The 22,403-nt window shown below is 45.1% G+C and overlaps 1 protein-coding gene across 4 annotated transcripts in view; it reads left to right on the forward strand.

The window, feature by feature from the left end:
* CRTAC1 (cartilage acidic protein 1) overlaps positions 1-22,403 on the forward strand; it is a 503,192-nt gene that overhangs the window by 337,697 nt on the left and 143,092 nt on the right. For all 4 annotated transcript variants that reach the window (XM_072129951.1, XM_072129950.1, XM_072129948.1 and 1 more), the window contains exon 6: positions 4,455-4,589. In XM_072129951.1, the coding sequence (XP_071986052.1) occupies positions 4,455-4,589 (135 nt within the window). The remainder of the gene's footprint in view (positions 1-4,454; positions 4,590-22,403) is intronic.

The raw sequence follows: 22,403 nt of genomic DNA on the forward strand, positions 1-22,403 counted from the left end.
TGTGTACTATGTGCAGGGTGTACTATGTGCAGGATGTACTATGTGCAGTGTCCTGTGTACTATGTGCAGTGTCCTGTGTACTATGTGCAGGGTCCTGTGTACTATGTGCAGTGTCCTGTGTGCTATGTGCAGGGTCCTGTGTACTATGTGCAGTGTCCTGTGTGCTATGTGCGGGGGGTGTACTATGTGCAGTGTGTGCTATGTGCAGGGGTCCTGTGTACTATGTGCAGTGTGTACTATGTGCAGTGTCCTGTGTACTATGTGCATTGTCCTGTGTACTATGTGCAGAGTCCTGTGTACTATGTGCAGAGTCCTGTGTACTATGTGCAGTGTCCTGTGTACTATGTGCAGTGTCCTGTGTACTATGTGCAAGGGTCCTGTGTACTATGTGCAGGGTCCTGTGTACTATGTGCAGGGGTCCTGTGTACTATGTGCAGGGTCCTGTGTACTATGTGCAGGCTCATGTGTACTATGTGCAGTGTCCTGTGTACTATGTGCAGTGTCCTGTGTATAGTGCAGTGTGTACTATGAGCAGTGTCCTGTGTACTATGTGCAGTGTCCTGTGTACTATGTGCAGGGTCCTGTGTACTATGTGCAGTGTGTACTATGAGCAGTGTCCTGTGTACTATGTGCAGTGTCCTGTGTATAGTGCAGTGTGTACTATGTGCAGTGTCCTGTGTACTATGTGCAGTGTCCTGTGTATAGTGCAGTGTGTACTATGAGCAGTGTCCTGTGTACTATGTGCAGTGTCCTGTGTATAGTGCAGTGTGTACTATGTGCAGTGTCCTGTGTACTATGTGCAGTGTCCTGTGTATAGTGTAGTGTGTACTATGTGCAGTGTCCTGTGTACTGTGTGCAGTGTCCTGTGTATAGTGCAGTGTGTACTATGAGCATTGTCCTGTGTACTATGTGCAGTGTCATGTGTATAGTGCAGTGTGTACTATGAGCAGTGTCCTGTGTACTATGTGCAGTGTCCTGTGTATAGTGCAGTGTGTACTATGAGCAGTGTCCTGTGTACTATGTGCAGTGTCCTGTGTATAGTGCAGTGTGTACTATGTGCAGTGCTCCATTGTGTGTCCTGTATATAACATGAACATTTGTTTTATATTAATATTTGCATATTTCTTGTGTGTACAGTAACCAGCGATGAGCAGATCCTTTCAGGTTCACGGATTTTAGCTGAACCTTGAACAGAAGTTTGGTTCAGATATGCAAACCTGAACCCGATTACCCGCTGGTAACACCCATGATTGGTGCTGGTACAGATTGAGGTGTTAACCCTTTATATGCAGAGACATCATAAGGGAGTAATGAAAAATGGCGCAGGTACTCGGTCCGGCGCAGTTCAGAACGTTACGGTTCGGATCCTCTCATCCCTTCTGGTAACTGATATCCAACCCGAGTTCTTATAGGTTGTGTTTTTATACCACATTTTGCTTTATATATATTTTTTATATTTCAAAAATATCCGAAGAAAGAGAAGGCGACGGGAAATACGATTATTACTACTACATCCCATTTCTTTGTCTCTACTCGTCACGTCTCGTATTTTAGAAGTATTTCTCCCTTTCAAGTCAAATAAATAAATAACGGGCAGAAAATTCCCACTAAATAAATGTTTTTTGTTTTTCATTCCTTTTTTACGTAACATTTTTTTGCTACATATCATTTATTTATGTCGATACATTCTTTTTATTTTCAAAATGTTTTTGCCTTTTTGAGGGCATTTGGACAGTGGAAAATCTAAAGTGGATTCAAACGGGATTATTTTTCCAATTGATTTTTTATCGAGAAAACTGCGACATGTGAATATACCCTAAGGCTCCGCTCTATGAAAATTGTAAATATTTGTGAATTGTCCACATAGTAACATAATCAGCGTGGAATACAGCGGATGGTAGCAGCTCAGAGGCGTGTAAGGGAATGCGCTAAGCACCAGTTTTGGATTTTGGAGACCCCGGTGCCCCCATAACAAAGAATTCAGCCTGTAGGATCCTTATATATGAACTGGTCAGGGGCGGATAGGACCTCCATGTGCCCAGGGCTGTAGGAATATTACAGTTCCTACATCTAGTACTAGAATCAGCTCCTTGGGGAATGGAGGATGTGTCCCTCCTGCTGCTTTCAATCTGCAGTTACAGGACCTTTGGAGGACCTTCAGGGCGTGTTCACACGTTGCGTTTTGGTCGCGCTTTCATTGCGTTTGAAACGCATATACAACAGCTGATGAGAGGTGATTTGCCTAATTACATTACCATTTACGTTTGTAAATGCAATGTTAACGCATGCGTTAATGCGTTGTTAACGCATGCGTTAACATCACGTTTACGATGCGTTTTGTAAACGGAAATGTTAGCAGCGATGTAATTAGGCAAATCACCTCTCCTCAGCTGTTGTGTATGCGTTTCAAATGCAATGAAAACGCAGGTCAAAACGCAACGTGTGAACGCGCCCTCAAAGGTCCTGAAATGACTCTTGTGTATTGAGAGCAGGAACAGATTATGAGGATGTCAAGAGTGAAGATCCTTCTCAGTATAACATTTGGTGGGTGGTTATGGGCCCCCTAGAAGGCTTGGGCCCCGGGCTACCACCCAATCCACCTGTATTTTAGTCCATTACTGGAAATTGCCCTTCCCTGGAGCCTGGAGGGGGCGCACTATAGGCATACCATGGGTCCTTCTATCGGCAATGAAGTTTATAGATTTTTTTTTTCTTCCTATAACTTGAGGAATACTTTGTATTTCTGAATTCATAATTTTTAATCCGAGGAAACATAATCATATACAACACAATATCCTGTTTGTCTTCTCAGTTTCTCGACAACTAATTAAATTCTCGTTTCTCATTATCATTAGTGCTGAGCGCTGACACGACTGGGGCTCATATTATATAACGGAAGGAAATATTATTCCTCATTATAACGATGTTACCTGTTTTCTTACATTGTTTTTGTATCTTTTTTTAGTCATTTCTTTATTTTATCTGTGTTTTTGTTTGTCTCCCTAAAATCCACTCTCCAGACCCTGAGTACTGCCCCCGCTTACAATAAGGGGGGAAAGGAGATTAGAATAGCATGGACGTATCATTGTGTTTCTAGGGGTAGAAGCAAAGATTAGATGTCTAATATGACTTTAATGTATCATTGATGTCTTAAAGGGAACCTGTCACCAGGAGAGCCATTTTTAGCCCTCCCCCAGTCCCCACAGAGCATAGTACATACACTGCCAAAGTGTTTGTGTATTAATAATAGGTTTTACAGAAAAAGATCTGTTATATTGTACCTTTCATTAGCATCTGCTGTGTGACTAGGCAGTTGCCTATTGGGAGTGGCTGGAAAGGAGCAGTCCCCCCACCCTTGGGAAACCTGTGACCTTTTCAAATATATGAATAACTCCCCTCACTCGGGATTGGCTGTAGAGGAGCAGGGGGCGTCGCTAAGCCCAGTGATGGGTGTTTTCATATATTTGAAAAGGTCACATGGAGGAGCTGTTTCCCAAGGGTGGGGGGGGGGGGGAAACTGCTCCTTTCCAGCCCCTCCCAATTGGCAACTGCCTAGTCACACAGCAGATGCTAATGAAAGGTACAATATAACATATATTTTTTTCTGTAAAACCTATTTTTTATACAAAAACACTTTGGCAGTGTATGTACTATGCTCTGTGGGGACTGGGGGAGAGCTAAAAATGAGTCTCCTGGTGACAGGTTCCCTTTAAAGGGAAGCAGTCAGTAGTATTGACCCAGAAAACCTGCAGCCAGTGGTATGTGTTGTCCATGGAGAGATGTCTAATCAGACTTTTGTGTGTGTTGTTAGTAGCAGCAGGACTGTGAAATATGGATTTATATTCCAGGATTGCAGCTTCTCTAAGTGCACTGGAGAAAATGTCCTCACACTGCCGTGCTCTGTGCTCTCTGCACACAATGTTAAATATTGCCCCTGGAGAAATGTTTGACCATTGTGTGTGTTGTTAGTAGCAGCTGGACTGTGAATTATTGATTTTTATTCTAGGATTGTAGCTTCCTTGAAAAACACTTGGGCCTTATCCTCACACTGCTTTTCTCTCTGCAACCGGTGTTAGTTGTTGTTCCCGGAGATCATACCTTTGTGTATGTTGATAGTAGCCGCAGGACTGTAGCTCTTGGGGTTGTTTCCTCACACTTCTGTGCTCTGCAGCGAAATTCTGGAAGAAAAAAAAAAAAAAAAGAATGAGCTTACGATTCTGTCCCCTCATCTGACAATGAAGTTCTTCCAGTTTCAGGCAATCAATTTTGCAGCAAAAATAAAATCCATGTAAATAGAGACCAGCAGGGCCAATGAATTCCCAAGGTGAGTATGTGTTTTTTTTGTATTTTAAAGTATTTTTTGTTATAAACTGGACATCCCCTTTAAAAAGTATTTTTTCATTATTCCTCCATTCCCATTAATTACACTCTTATAATTATTTCCTCTTTTACAGGTGGACGTGGAGTCACCGTTGGACCAATCCTGAGCTCGGCAGCTTCCGATATTTTTTGTGACAATGAAAACGGACCAAACTTCCTCTTTCAGAATAAAGGGGATGGCACCTTTGTAGACATGGCGGCCAGTGCAGGTGAGGACATTGCTCTACTTTATAATATGCTGCTTAACACGACTGACCATGACAGCCCAGCGCACACTGCTTTATCAGCATCTCAGTGGAAATCTTGTAATGCCTCAGTCCACCTGCGGAGGCGCTGCAGGGAAATAGACATCAAGTTGTTGTGTGTTCCTCAAATTAAGCTTATTGCAATTGAAATGTCTTAGTAAAACAGAGAGTCCTGTACCTGAAGATCCCCTAGATGGGGGTGATCAGAGAAAAATCCATCTTCCCTCCTCCTCCTCCCGGTTCCAATGGTCTTCCAGTCTTTGGACAAAGCAGGTCCCCGATGGCTCGCTCAGAAGTGTCAACCAGTGGGACTGCACTTGTCAATGCTGAAGACTGGAAGACCCTCTTGATGTGGGAACCCAGCCAGGGTAAGTACACTTTCTTTTTTTTTTGGCTTCTAGGGGCGGTGGGTCATCTCTATAGACATGTATTCCCCATGCTGCCCACTGATTTCTGCTGCCATAAAAGTTGTCAGGGCTGCCACTAAGTTTTGTAGCTCCTCCTCCCTGATCCCAGCCAAAAATTACAATTTACCACTGTGGACCTTATGACATAGAACTGATCAGATCCAGGTAGAAGACTTCTCATGCCTGACTTATTGCTGCAGCTCATCCCCCACACTGTGCAACTAAAAATATGACAGTCACTTACAGTATTGTGTCACCTGGATAACACAATTCTTCTACATAATTTGCTATGGAATGTGATGATGCTATATAACAAAAGATTATTATTATATTATATACTCCTCACACCACAACTGACCTTGTTGTGCAATACATATATCACCTTCACTTACAGTCAGTGTTGGACTGGCCCACCAGAGTCCCAGAGGATCCTCCGGTGGGCCCTACCCAATACTGAACCCCAGAGGTTCATCAAAAAACACCACAATTTGAAGGCTGCTAGAGTATATTTCCTGGGGGATAATGATGAGTGGGCGCCGAAATGTATTTTCTCTGGTGGGCCTAAGGAAACCTAGTCCAACACTGCTTACAGTCCAATGTAACCAGGATCACACACTATGCTCCTAAGTAATATATACTGGAAACTGGAGTATTGATGTTCAAGTTTATCCGGCATCCTACTGATTTCTATGGAACTTTCCGGACATTTAACCGCTAGTCATTTGGAGTTTAGAGGAGTTTGGAGGGGATGTGGTTCCCTGGGTTCGCCATTCTTGGGGGTCTCGACTAGGATTTCCTCAAATTCAGATCTTTATCACTTTTCCTACAGATAATGAATGAATGTATGATCCTAAAACCGGGTCATATCATGGGATTTTCTGCTGGAGAAAGATCCTTTATAACAAACAACCTTGTGATTTTATGTTAAATGTTGTATTTACCTCTAAATTGTTGGGTTGTGATTTCTGTACTTTGGGAGCCCTGGAGCCCTTGGCCGCCGGCTGATTACTCACTGTGGCTACACAATGGCATCAAATGAGGTTGTGATTTCAGATTGTTACTTTCATTTTTTTGCTTTCATTTTCTGTTACTTTATAAATGATCCGATTTGTTTGACTTTTTAGAAATGACAGATATAATACCTAAGGCACAATGTGGCTAAATGGATCTGCGGCGCCTCATTGTGAGCACGTTAATATGTAATTTCGGGGTATAGAGATGCGGGAACCTGTCTGTGTCCCTGTTATTGTTCCATGTTATTGTCTCATTACTGGGGTTGAGTGTCGCCGAACTCCAAAGATGGGGCTAATAGCAATCTTTGGGTTCAGTTCTGAGTTCAGTTGACCCCCTCAACCCTCCACCTCCCCCCTCATTAACGCCCAAAATCGGCACTGGCTTTGATTGTGGACGGTAACTCTACCGATGGCATGCAAACAGTTATCACCCACGATCAGTGCTAACACCAATCGGGGCGTTAGTTGTGGGCGATTTTGGAATTCAAGCTCCGTCAAACCCAAATTTTAACAAGTGCGCTCATCATTTGGTTTATCCCAACAATGAAATTTGCTCTGATTAGCCGGTGGTAGGTGATAAACTTCTCTGTAGCGCCCCCATTGGGAGACTGAGGCATGGCAAAGCAGTTTTTTTGTTAACCCAATGATCTTTGAATCAGTTTATTCAATTTGAGTTTAGTTTCTCCTGGATGTATAATATTTGTAGGGGATGGATGTATAATATTTGTAGGGGATGAATGTATAATATTTGGAGGCATCGGGTGTATAATACTTGTGCGTGCTGGGTGTATAATATTTGGAGGCGCTGCACATTTAATATTTGAAGGCACTATCATATAATATTTGGAAGAGCTGGATGTATAATATTTGGAGGAGATGGATGTATAATATTTGGAGGTGCTGGGTGTATAATATTTGGAGGAGCTGGATGTATAATATTTGGAGGAGCTGGATGTATAATATTTGGAGGAGCTGGATGTATAATATTTGGAGGCGCTGAGTGTGTAATATTTGGAAGAGCTGGATGTATAATATTTGGAGGAGATGGATGTATAATATTTGGAGCAGCTGGATGTATAATATTTGGAGGAGCTGGATGTATAATATTTGGAGGAGATGGATGTATAATATTTGGAGGAGCTGGATGTATAATATTTGGAGGAGCTGGATGTATAATATTTGGAGGAGCTGGATGTATAATATTCAGAGGAGATGGATGTATAATATTTGGAGGAGATGGATGTGTAATATTTGGAGGAGCTGGATGTATAATATTCAGAGGAGATGGATGTATAATATTTGGAGGAGATGGATGTGTAATATTTGGAGGAGATGGATGTATAATATTTGGAGGTGCTGGGTGTATAATATTTGGAGGAGCTGGATGTATAATATTTGGAGGAGCTGGATGTATAATATTTGGAGGAGCTGGATGTATAATATTTGGAGGAGCTGGATGTATAATATTTGGAGGAGATGCATGTATAATATTTGGAGGAGATGGATGTATAATATTTGGAGGAGCTGGATGTATAATATTTGGAGGAGCTGGATGTATAATATTTGGAGGAGCTGGATGTATAATATTCAGAGGAGATGGATGTATAATATTTGGAGGAGATGGATGTGTAATATTTGGAGGAGCTGGATGTATAATATTCAGAGGAGATGGATGTATAATATTTGGAGGAGATGGATGTGTAATATTTGGAGGAGATGGATGTATAATATTTGGAGGTGCTGGGTGTATAATATTTGGAGGAGCTGGATGTATAATATTTGGAGGAGCTGGATGTATAATATTTGGAGGAGCTGGATGTATAATATTTGGAGGAGATGGATGTATAATATTTGGAGGAGATGGATGTGTAATATTTGGAGGAGATGGATGTATAATATTTGGAGGTGCTGGGTGTATAATATTTGGAGGAGATGGATGTATAATATTTGGAGGAGCTGGATGTATAATATTTGGAGGAGCTGGATGTATAATATTCAGAGGAGATGGATGTATAATATTTGGAGGAGATGGATGTGTAATATTTGGAGGAGATGGATGTATAATATTTGGAGGTGCTGGGTGTATAATATTTGGAGGAGCTGGATGTATAATATTTGGAGGAGCTGGATGTATAATATTTGGAGGAGCTGGATGTATAATATTTGGAGGAGCTGGATGTGTAATATTTGGAGGCGCTGAGTGTATAATATTCAGAGGAGATGGATGTATAATATTTGGAGGAGCTGGATGTATAATATTTGGAGGAGCTGGATGTATAATATTCAGAGGAGATGGATGTATAATATTTGGAGGAGATGGATGTGTAATATTTGGAGGAGATGGATGTATAATATTCAGAGGAGATGGATGTATAATATTTGGAGGAGATGGATGTGTAATATTTGGAGGAGATGGATGTATAATATTTGGAGGTGCTGGGTGTATAATATTTGGAGGAGCTGGATGTATAATATTTGGAGGAGCTGGATGTATAATATTTGGAGGAGCTGGATGTATAATATTTGGAGGAGCTGGATGTATAATATTTGGAGTAGATGGATGTATAATATTTGGAGGAGCTGGATGTGTAATATTTGGAGGCGCTGAGTGTATAATATTCAGAGGAGATGGATGTATAATATTTGGAGGAGATGGATGTATAATATTTGGAGGAGATGGATGTATAATATTTGGAGGAGATGGATGTATAATATTCGGAGGAGATGGATGTATAATATTTGGAGGTGCTGGATGTATAATATTTGGAGGAGATGCATATATAATATTTGGAGGTGCTGGGTGTATAATATTTGGAAGAGCTGGATGTATAATATTTGGAGGAGCTGGATGTATAATATTTGGAGGTGCTGAGTGTATAATATTTGGAGGAGATGGATGTATAATATTTGGAAGAGCTGGATGTATAATATTTGGAGGAGATGGATGTATAATATTTGGAAGAGCTGGATGTATAATATTTGGAGGAGATGGATGTATAATATTTGGAAGAGATGGATGTATAATATTTGGAGGAGCTGGGTGTATAATATTTGGAGGAGCTGGATGTATAATATTTGGAGGAGATGGATGTATAATATTTGGAGGAGCTGGATGTATAATATTTGGAGGAGCTGGATGTAAAATATTTGGAGGAGATGGATGTATAATATTTGGAGGAGATGGATGTATAATATTTGGAGGTGCTGGGTGTATAATATTTGGAGGAGATGGATGTATAATATTTGGAGACGCTGGATGTATAATATTTGGAGGAGATGGATGTATAATATTTGGAGGAGCTGGATGTATAATATTTGGAGGAGATGGATGTATAATATTTGGAGGTGCTGGGTGTATAATATTTGGAGGAGATGGATGTATAATATTTGGAGGAGATGCATGTATAATATTCGGAGGCGCTGGATGTATAATATTTGGAGGAGTTGGATGTGTAATATTTGGAGGAGCTGGATGTGTAATATTTGGAGGAGTTGGATGTATAATATTTGGAGGAGATGGATGTATAATATTTGGAGGAGTTGGATGTATAATATTTGGAGGTGCTGGATGTATAATATTTGGAGCAGCTGGATGTATAATATTTGGAGGAGCTGGATGTATAATATTTGGAAGAGCTGGATATATAATATTTGGAGGAGATGGATGTATAATATTCGGAGGTGCTGGGTGTATAATATTTGGAGGAGCTGGATGTATAATATTTGGAGGAGATGGATGTATAATATTTGGAGGAGATGGATGTATAGTATTTGGAGGAGATGGATGTATAATATTTGGAGGTGCTGGGTGTATAATATTTGGAAGAGCTGGATATATAATATTTGGAGGAGATGCATGTATAATATTCGGAGGCGCTGGATGCATAATAATAATAATTCTTTATTATTCTATATTTATATAGCGCCTACAGATTACTCAGTGCTACACAGAGCACGTCAAATTGGTCCCTCTCCCCATGGGGCTCACAGTATGTTTTTGGAGTGTAATATTTGGAGGAGCTGGATGTATAATATATGGAGGCACTGGATGTATAATACTTGTGCGTGCTGGGTGTATAATATTTGGAGGAGATGGATGTATAATATTTGGAGATTCTGCAGGTACATATCATGTGAGTTGCTACATATCCAGGAGACAAAGTGGCTGGACAACAGAGTGGAGAAGGGATCTGGTCCCAATATGGGTCCCCCGCTTCAACAGTCCAGATCCAAAGGGCACAGGGAATACTCCATTTTGTTCTCTCTGGTTCGGTTCTTCTTGTGTTTGTTTTTATTATTTTGTTGGATCCCTGGAATTTGAGACAATCCCTTTAATGCCACCAGCAGCAGGGTGACGTCTCCTTTATCTCAGACTGCGGTAATAAGGTGCAAGGCGATGGGTTTCCTTGTATGTACATCGCAGGTTTATCTCAATCTTGATAAAGATGCAATTTGTGTCAAATTTCCCATCTGAAGCCGCGCGACGCAACAAATGAACTGGAGTGATAAAGCGGGGTAAATGTCATGTTTCGTTACGGGTTGCGCAGCAGACAATTAAGCGGGTGTACGCTCCAATTATACAAACTGTTATTCCTCAGACAAATCTATTACAGACGATGCCGGCTGGGGCTGCTCTTCTCCACGGAAATTCTTCTAACACCTGTAAATCTGTGGGAGAAGAGGCTCGGAGTTCTCCAAGCTATTAAGGAAGGTGGAGAGTTCAAAGCCGGAGAGACATAAAAGCAAATTACAATAGCAATATGGAATCTAGAAAGACTAATCATCTTTTATGGGACAAACAGCCCCATCACATCGGATAGAAAGAAACTCAATTAATTGGGATTTTCACGCGGCCGCCGGATCATTCCCTTTGATATATACTTATGGCGCTCCGAGACGAGGGGACCTGATTGTGGAGATGGCATTGGGGGGCGGTGGTGACGTCGGGAGGATGGAATTTGCTAGTTAATAATTCAGACACATTAGGAGAAGCGATAAGTCAGGGAAGGGCAATGAAGATGTAGCAATAATAGGAGACAGATATAAATGTGATGGAGGATATTAGGATGTGATTGATCATAATGACCAAGGTCGGGGGGAATATTCATGATTCGGGGATTTGCTCAGTCAGGGATTTTCTGATTCAATGTATAAAGCGCAGATTAAATATTGATTCATACATTGTGATGCATATAACGACTTTCATATTCTCACCTTCTAGATAGATGGATGAGATTTATGATATGTTTTACAGCAGCTTCTGGCATAAAATGTGTGATACAAGTCCAAAATTCTCATGAAAGTGGATGAAATCTACCACCAGGATGAAGGATTGTAAACCCAGCACACTGACATACTGGTGTGCGCCCCCTCTGGCAGGGTCTGCTCTTCTTTTAGCTTCTTATACGCTGGTTTCATTTAAAAAAAAGGCTTTACAAATTATGCAAATGAGCCTTAAGGGCTGTATAGATGTTAATGCAGCATAATTTACATAATTTTTTAAAACTTTTTTGCATTAAAAGAAGAGCAAATCCTGTCGTGGGGGGGGGGACACCAGTATGTCTGTGTGCTGGGTTTACAATCCTTTATCCGGGTGCTAGATTTCCTTTAAGGATGAGTTGACCCAAACATTGTGGGTTCAGATAACAGAACCCGGACTTCAGACAGACTTTTGGGTTCGGTGTTTGGGCTCACCCTCACCGGTATCACTAAAAGGCTAATCCTTTACATGCCAGGAACGTACAGACAACACAACTCCGGCATTTAAGGGGTTAACACCCCCATCCCACGATCATTGCAGGTTAGGTGTTACCGGTGGGGGTTCGTGTTCGGGTATCTGATCCAAACTTCAAGGTCCAGCCAAACTCAGCGAAACAGAACCTGAGCTTGTACCCATGTTGCTTCTATTTTGCTAAAAATTTGTGTATGACCCCCTCTAGTCCTCCAAAACGGATTTTTCATGAAAGCGTTCCTATCTTGCTTCATTCAATTTTTTAAAGCTCCTTAAGCTCTAGGATGATTGATAGCGGGAGATAGTCTCAATTTTCACATTTTCAGAATTTTGCTGATCCGAACAAAATCTAGGAACCAACAAATAAATGATATTATCTCTGAGTGTGGGTGGGGCAGGGTGAGCGTGGGTGGGGCAGGGTGTGTGTGGGGCTGGGTGTGTGTGGGTGGGGCTGGGTGTGTGGGGCTGGGTGTGTGTGGGGCTGGGTGTGTGTGTGGGGCAGGGTGATTGTGGGGCAGGGTGAGTGTGTGTGGGGCTGGGTGTGTGTGGGGCTGGGTGTGTGTGGGGCAGGGTGAGTGTGTGGGGGGCAGGGTGAGTGTGTGTGGGGCAGGGTGAGTGTGGGGCTGGGTGTGTGTGTGTGGGGCATTGGGAGTGTGGGTGGGGCAGGGTTTGTGTGGGGCTGGGTGTGTGTGTGTGGGGCAGGGTGAGTGTGGGGCTGGGTGTGTGTGTGGGGCTGGGTGTGTGTGTGTGGGCTGGGTGTGTGGGGCATGGTGAGTGTGTGTGGGGCAGGGTGAGTGTGGGGCTGGGTGTGTGTGTGTGGGGCATTGTGAGTGTGGGTGGGGCAGGGTGTGTGTGGGGCTGGGTGTGTGTGTGTGGGGCAGGGTGAGTGTGGGTGGGGCAGAGTGTGTGTGGGGCTGGGTGTGTGTGTGGGGCTGGGTGTGTGTGTGTGGGGCTGGGTGTGTGTGTGTGGGGCAGGGTGAGTGTGTGTGGGGCAGGGTGAGTGTGTGTGGGGAAGGGTGAGTGTGGGGCTGGGTGTGTGTGTGTGGGGCATTGTGAGTGTGGGTGAGGCTGGGTGAGCGTGGGTGGGGCAGGGTGAGTGTGGGTGGGGCAGAGTGTGTGTGGGGCTGGGTGTGTGTGTGTGGGGCTTGGTGTGTGTGTGTGGGGCTGGGTGTGTGTGTGTGGGGCAGGGTGAGTGTGGGTGGGGCTGGGTGTGTGTGTGTGGGGCAGGGTGAGTGTGGGGCTGGGTGTGTGGGGCATTGTGAGTGTGGGTGGGTCAGGGTGTGTGTGCGGCTGGGTGTGTATGTGTGGGGCAGGGTGAGTGTGGGTGGGGCAGAGTGTGTGTGGGGCTGGGTGTGTGTGTGTGGGGCTGGGTGTGTGTGTGTGGGGCAGGGTGAGTGTGGGTGGGGCAGGGTGTGTGTGGGGCAGGGTGTTTGGGGCATTGTGAGCATGGCTGGGGCAGGGTGAGCGTGGGTGAGGCTGGGTGAGCGTGGGTGGGGCAGGGTGAGCGTGGGTGGGGCAGGGTGAGCGTGGGTGGGGCAGGGTGTGTGTGGGGCTGGGTGTGTGTGTGTGTGTGTGGAGCATTGTGAGCATGGCTGGGGCAGGGTGAGTGTGGGTGAAGCTGGGTGAGCATGTGTGGGGCAGGGTGACCGTGTGTAAGGCAGGGTGAGCATGGGTGGAGCAGGGTGAGTGTGTGTAAGGCAGGGTGATCATGGGTGAGGCAAGGTGAGCATGGGTGGTACAGGGTGTATGTGGGTGGAGTAGGGTGAGTGTGGGTGGGACATGGTGAGTGTGGGTGGGGCAGGGTGAGTGTGGGTGAGGCATGGTGAATGTGGAAGGGGCAGGGCACATGACCAATGAATTTAACAATATTCACAACTTTAAAACTTGAATGAATAATGACTAAGATCCATGTCGAGGACTAAGCTGCCTGTGGTGCATTAGGGCTTCCATGAATTAGACACATCCTCACTCCACTGCCCAGCGGATCCAGGCTGGCGTATGAAACACGAGTTTCCAGGCTAAAACTATTGATTACATGACCAAAGAATAGGTCCTTAATATCAGTCCAACACCCAGAACCCCCACAGATTAGTTGTTCTCCGCAATGGATATAACTGGAAACAGACAGCGCCGTTCTCAATGTAGTGGCTGAATGGAGTCACTGCAACTTGTATTCAATTGAAGGGGAGCGGATTAGCAGTAATCTGGTCTGACCACTACAAAGGCGATGGCGCTGTCTGCTACCTGTTCCATTCTCTGTTTATCAGCTGATCTGTAGCGGGTGCTGGGTGTCGGACCATCACAAATCTTACATTACGGACCTAGTCTAAGACCTACTTGTAGCCTGGACAACCCCTTTAACTGCTGATACAATTTCCAATGGCTACAACTCACATATAGAACCCGGGAGATGGTTTTATCACTGGATAATTTCTTCTTGTTTTTGTTCTTATTTATTGAGTAGATTTTTGATGATAATGCAAGCGATGAGGTGCGGATAGCAACGTCCCCGCCGCCTTCATAGCCGCTAATTACCGCTCCTTTTATTTCCCACCCAGCGTCTTCTCTCCTATTCATCACTTTTATTTTCTCCTCATTATGAAGAGCCGCGTGCAGACTCCATTAATCGCTGCCGTCGTCCTCGGGACATGTCAGGGCGGATTGTACGGTTGTTGCTTGTTAAACAATGACGGTGGGGAACCTCGGAGGATACAGTTAAAGACGCAGAATCACATCTCATGTAGCCATACAGTAGCCTGTCCTGTACTGATGAGGAGCAGAAACCACCAAACAGCTTTCTGCAGTCAGGACTCTGCCTAATGTAACTCGTCATAAGAGATGAGTCAATCTTTCAAGATTTGACCTGTCGAAACTTTTTCAAAAAGGATCAGTTTGGGTCCCATTGATCATGAAATTAGTATATGACCCCCTCTAATTTTCTAAAACACTGAAGGTTTTGGTCCTATCTTATTTTGTTAATTTTTCTTTCAATTTTTATTTTCATTAAGGTCAGGGTTAGTGTTGGATTAACCCTTACCATAACGCTAACCCTAACCCAAAATGAACAAAAAAAATTTAAAAAAATGTGTCATAGGGCACTAGAGGGGGTTCTATATCAATTTCCAGGACAATTGGAGCGACATCTGTTCATCCAAAGTGAAACATAATAAAATTAGGATTCAGCTACGAAGCGACAAATACAATTTCGCATTTCCGCTGGTCATGTTTCATGTGGCAAGGCTATTTTAAAGCGTAATTGTAAAGTTACTGACAAAAAAATTAGTTTTAGCACAGCTGGAGAGACTTTGACAACAATTCTTGCGATACCTGTATCATTCTGCTGACTTCTTCCTAGCCTGAGATATAGCCTGGTACATCTATCATTCCTTCTTATAAAATCATATTCAGCTTCTCCTGAAGTGGGTGGGCACTTCCTGCTTGTGACATCAGCTAAGGGCAGTGAAGCCCTAGCTCTCAGGGCATTCATCTGAAGCAGGACAGCATGTTTGTAATTGGACAACCTGAAGCATGTGGGGAGTCATATACTTGTGACATCACCCAAGGTCGTATTTTTTTGCATTCTTCTCCTACAACCCCTCCCATCAAGCCTCCTCTCATCTGTAGTTGTCCTATATGGTTTCCCATGGTGACCAGAAAGCTTGGCAAATGGAGATTAGCCTGGGGGACAAGGTAAAACTTCTGCTAGGCACACTTGCAGATGGCTAAAAAGAGGAAATTAGGGAAGTGCTCTTTTTTAGTGCAGAGTCAGGCAAAAGTTTTTTTTTTATTTTCCAGTTATACCTTAAGGTATGTTATCATAGTTTATACGGTTGAAAAAAAGACATTTGTCCATCAAGTTCGATCAAGGAAGGGAAGGGATTGGATGAGGAAGGGATTTAAGGGAAACAATTCTATATCACATAACCGTCAATGTTATTTAGGTGTAAAAAGGCATCTAGACCCTTCTTGAAGCTCTCTGCTGTGCAGCTCATACGCGGTGACATCACAGCATAGGACTGGTGACATCATACGCCACATCAGTAAATACACGGTGTAATATCAAGCATTGTTACAGAGGACAATGTTATGTGGGGATACTGGGAAATCACCTACACCCTCCATATAGAGCCGGCTCGTCATGTTAGAGGGGGATGAGAAGGGGTAACCAATAAGAAGCAAGAACCCCCATGTAGCCTTCCTTATACCCTCACACACAACTAGCCTGGGGCAGAAGGGCATAAAGGTTGTTTCCACATAATCTTCCTTACAACTTCTGTTTCCATTCTGGTTTTCCTTATCTTGTTGCAGTGATTTTGGAAACTGGAGCTCTGTGCAACTCACACTGCTGTGCTCTGTGGTCTCTGCATTATACTTCTCCCCAATCCTTCCACCATCCTCTAAGTAAATGCTCATAATAATATAATAAATATATACAGCACACACAGATTACGCAGCGCTGCGCAGATCTTGCCACATCGCTCTTGCATGCTTCTGGTTGAATACTACAGCAGTCACCCAGAGAAGAAGTAAGAGCTGTGTAGGCAATAGCTTAGAGCACAGCAGTGCAAGGACACGCCCCCAGTGCACTTCTGGAAGCTACAATCCTGGAATATTAATCCATATTTCACAGTCCTGTTAATAACAACACAAGCAAAGGTATGATACTGCATCTCTCCAGGGAAATGCCTGACAATGGGTGCAGAGTACAGAGCACAGCAGTGTGAGGACACACCCCTAGTGCACTTGGAGAAGCTACAATGCTGGAATATGAGTCCATATTTCATAGTCCTGCTGCTACTAACAACATAAGCAAATGTATGACTAATCGGCTCTCCATGGACAATACCTACCACTGGCTTCAGAGAGCACAGAGCACAGCAGTGTGTGGACATGCCCCCAGTGTACTTCAAGAAACAACAATCCTGGAATACAAATCTATATTTCACAGTCCTGCTGCTACTAGCAACACACACAAAGTTTTGATTACCCATCTCTCCAGGGACAATACCTGACACTGGATGCAGAAAGCACAGAGCACAGCAGTGTGAGGTATGATTACACATCTCTACAGGGAGAGTACCGGACACGGGATACAGAGTGCAGCAGTTTGAAGACCTGCCCCTAGTGCACTTGGAGACGCTATTATCAGAGAGTACAAATCCATATTTCACAGTCCTGCTGCTACTAACAACATACACAACGTTTTGATTACACATCTCTCCAGGGACAATACCTGACGCTGGATGCAGAAAGCACAGAGCACAGCAGTGTGAGGTCTGATTACACATCTCTCCAGGGACAATACATAACACTGGCTGCAGAGAGCACAGAGCACAGCAGTGTGAGGTCTGATTACACATCTCTCCAGGGATAATACATAACACTGGCTGCAGAGAGCACAGCGCACAGCAGTGTGAGGTCTGATTACACATCTCTCCAGGGACAGTACATAACACTGGCTGCAGAGAGCACAGAGCACAGCAGTGTGAGGTGTGATTACACATCTCTCCAGGGACAATTTATAACACTGGCTGCAGAGAGCACAGAGCACAGCAGTGTGAGGTCTGATTACACCTCTCTCCAGGAACAATACATAACACTGGCTGCAGAGAGCACAGAGCACAGCAGTGTGAGGTGTGATTACACATCTCTCCAGGGACAATTTATAACACTGGCTGCAGAGAGCACAGAGCACAGCAGTGTGAGGTCTGATTACACCTCTCTCCAGGAACAATACATAACACTGGCTGCAGAGAGCACAGAGCACAGCAGTGTGAGGTCTGATTACACATCTCTCCAGGGACAATACATAACACTGGCTGCAGAGAGCACAGAGCACAGCAGTGTGAGGTCTGATTACACATCTCTCCAGGGACAATACATAACACTGGCTGCAGAGAGCACAGCAGTGTAAGGTATGATTACACATCTCTCCAGGGACAATACATAACACTGGCTGCAGAGAGCACAGAGCACAGCAGTGTGAGGTATGATTACACATCTCTCCAGGGGCAATACATAACACTGGCTACAGAGAGCACATAGCACAGCAGTGTGAGGTATGATTACACATCTCTCCAGGGACAATACATAACACTGACTGCAGGGAGCACAGAGCACAGCGGTGTGAGGTCTGATTACACATCTCTCCAGGGACAGTACATAACACTGGCTGCAGAGAGCACAGAGCACAGCAGTGTGAGGTCTGATTACACATCTCTCCAGGGACAATACATAACAGTGGCTGCAGAGAGCACAGAGCACAGCAGTGTGAGGTATGATTACACATCTCTCCAGGGATAATACATAACACTGGCTGCAGAGAGCACAGAGCACAGCAGTGTGAGGTCTGATTACACATCTCTCCAGGGACAATACATAACACTGGCTGCAGAGAGCACAGAGCACAGCAGTGTGAGGTCTGATTACACATCTCTCCCGGGACAATACATAACACTGGCTGCAGAGAGCACAGAGCACAGCAGTGTGAGGTCTGATTACACATCTCTCCAGGGACAATACATAACACTGGCTGCAGAGAGCACAGAGCACAGCAGTGTGAGGTCTGATAACACATCTCTCCAGGGACAATACATAACACTGGCTGCAGAGAGCACAGAGCACAGCAGTGTGAGGTCTGATTACACATCTCTCCAGGGACAATACATAACACTGGCTGCAGAGAGCGCAGAGCACAGCAGTGTGAGGTCTGATTACACATCTCTACAGGGACAGTACATAACACTGGCTGCAGAGAGCACAGAACACAGCAGTGTGAGGTCTGATTACACATCTCTACAGGGACAGTACATAACACTGGCTGAAGAGAGCACAGAGCACAGCAGTGTGAGGTCTGATTACATATCTCTACAGGGAGAATACCGGACACGGGATACAGAGTGCAGCAGTTTGAAGACCTGCCCCTAGTGCACTTGGAGACGCTATTATCAGAGAGTACAAATCCATATTTCACAGTCCTGCTGCTACTAACAACATACACAACGTTTTGATTACACATCTCTCCAGGGACAATACCTGACGCTGGATGCAGAAAGCACAGAGCACAGCAGTGTGAGGTCTGATTACACATCTCTCCAGGGACAATACATAACACTGGCTGCAGAGAGCACAGCAGTGTGAGGTATGATTACACATCTCTCCAGGGACAATACATAACACTGGCTGCAGAGAGCACAGAGCACAGCAGTGTGAGGTCTGATTACACATCTCTCCAGGGGCAATACATAACACTGGCTACAGAGAGCACATAGCACAGCAGTGTGAGGTATGATTACACATCTCTCCAGGGACAATACATAACACTGACTGCAGGGAGCACAGAGCACAGCGGTGTGAGGTCTGATTACACATCTCTCCAGGGACAGTACATAACACTGGCTGCAGAGAGCACAGAGCACAGCAGTGTGAGGTCTGATTACACATCTCTCCAGGGACAATACATAACACTGGCTGCAGAGAGCACAGAGCACAGCAGTGTGAGGTCTGATTACACATCTCTCCAGGGACAATACATAACACTGGCTGCAGAGAGCACAGAGCACAGCAGTGTGAGGTCTGATTACACATCTCTCCCGGGACAATACATAACACTGGCTGCAGAGAGCACAGAGCACAGCAGTGTGAGGTCTGATTACACATCTCTCCAGGGACAATACATAACACTGGCTGCAGAGAGCACAGAGCACAGCAGTGTGAGGTCTGATAACACATCTCTCCAGGGACAATACATAACACTGGCTGCAGAGAGCACAGAGCACAGCAGTGTGAGGTCTGATTACACATCTCTCCAGGGACAATACATAACACTGGCTGCAGAGAGCGCAGAGCACAGCAGTGTGAGGTCTGATTACACATCTCTACAGGGACAGTACATAACACTGGCTGCAGAGAGCACAGAGCACAGCAGTGTGAGGTCTGATTACACATCTCTCCAGGGACAGTACATAACACTGGCTGCAGAGAGCACAGAGCACAGCAGTGTGAGGTCTGATTACACATCTCTACAGGGACAGTACATAACACTGGCTGAAGAGAGCACAGAGCACAGCAGTGTGAGGTCTGATTACATATCTCTCCAGGGACAGTATATAACACTGGCTGCTGAGAGCACAGAGCACAGCAGTGTGAGGTCTGATTACACATCTCTCCAGGGACAATACATAGCACTGGCTGCAGAGAGCACAGAGCACAGCAGTGTGAGGTCTGATTACACATCTCTCCAGGGATAATACATTACACTGGCTGCAGAGAGCACAGAGCACAGCAGTGTGAGGTCTGATTACACATCTCTCCAGGGATAAAACATTACACTGGCTGCAGAGAGCACAGAGCACAGCAGTGTGAGGTCTGATTACACATCTCTCCAGGTACAATACATAACACTGGCTGCAGAGAGCACAGAGCACAGCAGTGTGAGGCCTGATTACACATCTCTCCAGGGACAATACATAACACTGGCTGCAGAGCACAGAGCACAGCAGTGTGAGGTCTGATTACACATCTCTCCAGGGACAATACATAACACTGGCTGCAGAGAGCACAGAGCACAGCAGTGTGAGGTCTGATTACACCTCTCTCCAGGGACAATACATAACACTGGCAGCCGAGAGCACAGAGCACAGCAGTGTGAGGTCTGATTACACATCTCTCCAGGGATAATACATTACACTGGCTGCAGAGAGCACAGAGCACAGCAGTGTGAGGTCTGATTACACGTCTCTCCAGGGACAATACATAGCACTGGCTGCAGAGAGCACAGAGCACAGCAGTGTGAGGTCTGATTACATATCTCCCCAAGGACAATACATAACACTGGCTGCAGAGAGCACAGAGCACAGCAGTGTGAGGTCTGATTACACATCTCTCCAGGGACAATACATAACACTGGCTGCAGAGAGCACAGAGCACAGCAGTGTGAGGTCTGATTACACATCTCTCCAGGGACAGTACATAACACTGTCTGCAGAGAGCACAGAGCACAGCAGTGTGAGGTCTGATAACACATCTCTCCAGGGACAATACATAACACTGGCTGCAGAGAGCACAGAGCACAGCAGTGTGAGGTCTGATTACACATCTCTCCAGGGACAATACATAACACTGGCTGCAGGGAGCACAGAGCACAGCAGTGTGAGGTCTGATTACATATCTCTCCAGGGACAGTATATAACACTGGCTGCTGAGAGCACAGAGCACAGCAGTGTGAGGTCTGATTACACATCTCTCCAGGGACAATACATAACACTGGCTGCAGAGAGCACAGAGCACAGCAGTGTGAGGTCTGATTACACATATCTCCAGGGACAATACATAGCACTGGCTGCAGAGAGCACAGAGCACAGCAGTGTGAGGTCTGATTACACATCTCTCCAGGGATAATACATAACACTGGCTGCAGAGAGCAGAGAGCACAGTAGTGTGGGGTCTGATTACACATCTCTCCAGGGACAATACATAACACTGGCTGCAGAGAGCACAGAGCACAGCAGTGTGAGGTCTGATTACATATCTCTCCAGGGACAGTATATAACACTGGCTGCTGAGAGCACAGAGCACAGCAGTGTGAGGTCTGATTACACATCTCTCCAGGGACAGTACATAACACTGGCTGCAGAGAGCACAGAGCACAGCAGTGTGAGGTCTGATTACACATCTCTCCAGGGACAGTACATAACACTGGCTGCTGAGGGCACAGAGCACAGCAGTGTGAGGTCTGATTACATATCTCTCCAGGGACAATACATAACACTGACTGCAGAGAGCACAGAGCACAGCAGTGTGAGGTCTGATTACACATCTCTCCAGGGACAGTACATAACACTGGCTGCAGAGAGCACAGAGCACAGCAGTGTGAGGTCTGATTACACATATCTCCAGGGACAATACATAACACTGGCTGCAGAGAGCACAGAGCACAGCAGTGTGAGGTCTGATTACACATCTCTCCAGGGACAATACATAGCACTGGCTGCAGAGAGCACAGAGCACAGCAGTGTGAGGTCTGATTACACATCTCTCCAGGGACAGTACATAACACTGGCTGCAGAGAGCACAGGGCACAGCAGTGTGAGGTCTGATTACACATCTCTCCAGGGACAATACATAACACTGGCTGCTGAGGGCACAGAGCACAGCAGTGTGAGGTCTGATCACACATCTCTCCAGGGACAATACTTAACAATGGCTGCAGAGAGCACAGAGCACAGCAGTGTGAGGTCTGATTACACATCTCTCCAAGGACAATACATAACACTGGCTGCAGAGAGCACAGAGCACAGCAGTGTGAGGTCTGATTACACATCTCTCCAGGGACAATACATAACACTGGCTGCAGAGAGCACAGAGCACAGCAGTGTGAGGTCTGATTACACATCTCTCCAGAGACAATACATAACACTGGCTGCAGAGAGCACAGAGCACAGCAGTGTGAGGTCTGATTACACATCTCTCCAGGGACAGTACATAACACTGGCTGCAGAGAGCACAGAGCACAGCAGTGTGAGGTCTGATTACACATCTCTCCAGGGACAATACATAACACTGGCTGCAGAGAGCACAGAGCACAGCAGTGTGAGGTCTGATTACACATCTCTCCAGGGACAATTTA

The sequence above is a fragment of the Engystomops pustulosus genome, chromosome 11 (genome assembly GCF_040894005.1).
Source record: "Engystomops pustulosus chromosome 11, aEngPut4.maternal, whole genome shotgun sequence".
NCBI lineage: Eukaryota > Metazoa > Chordata > Amphibia > Anura > Leptodactylidae > Engystomops > Engystomops pustulosus.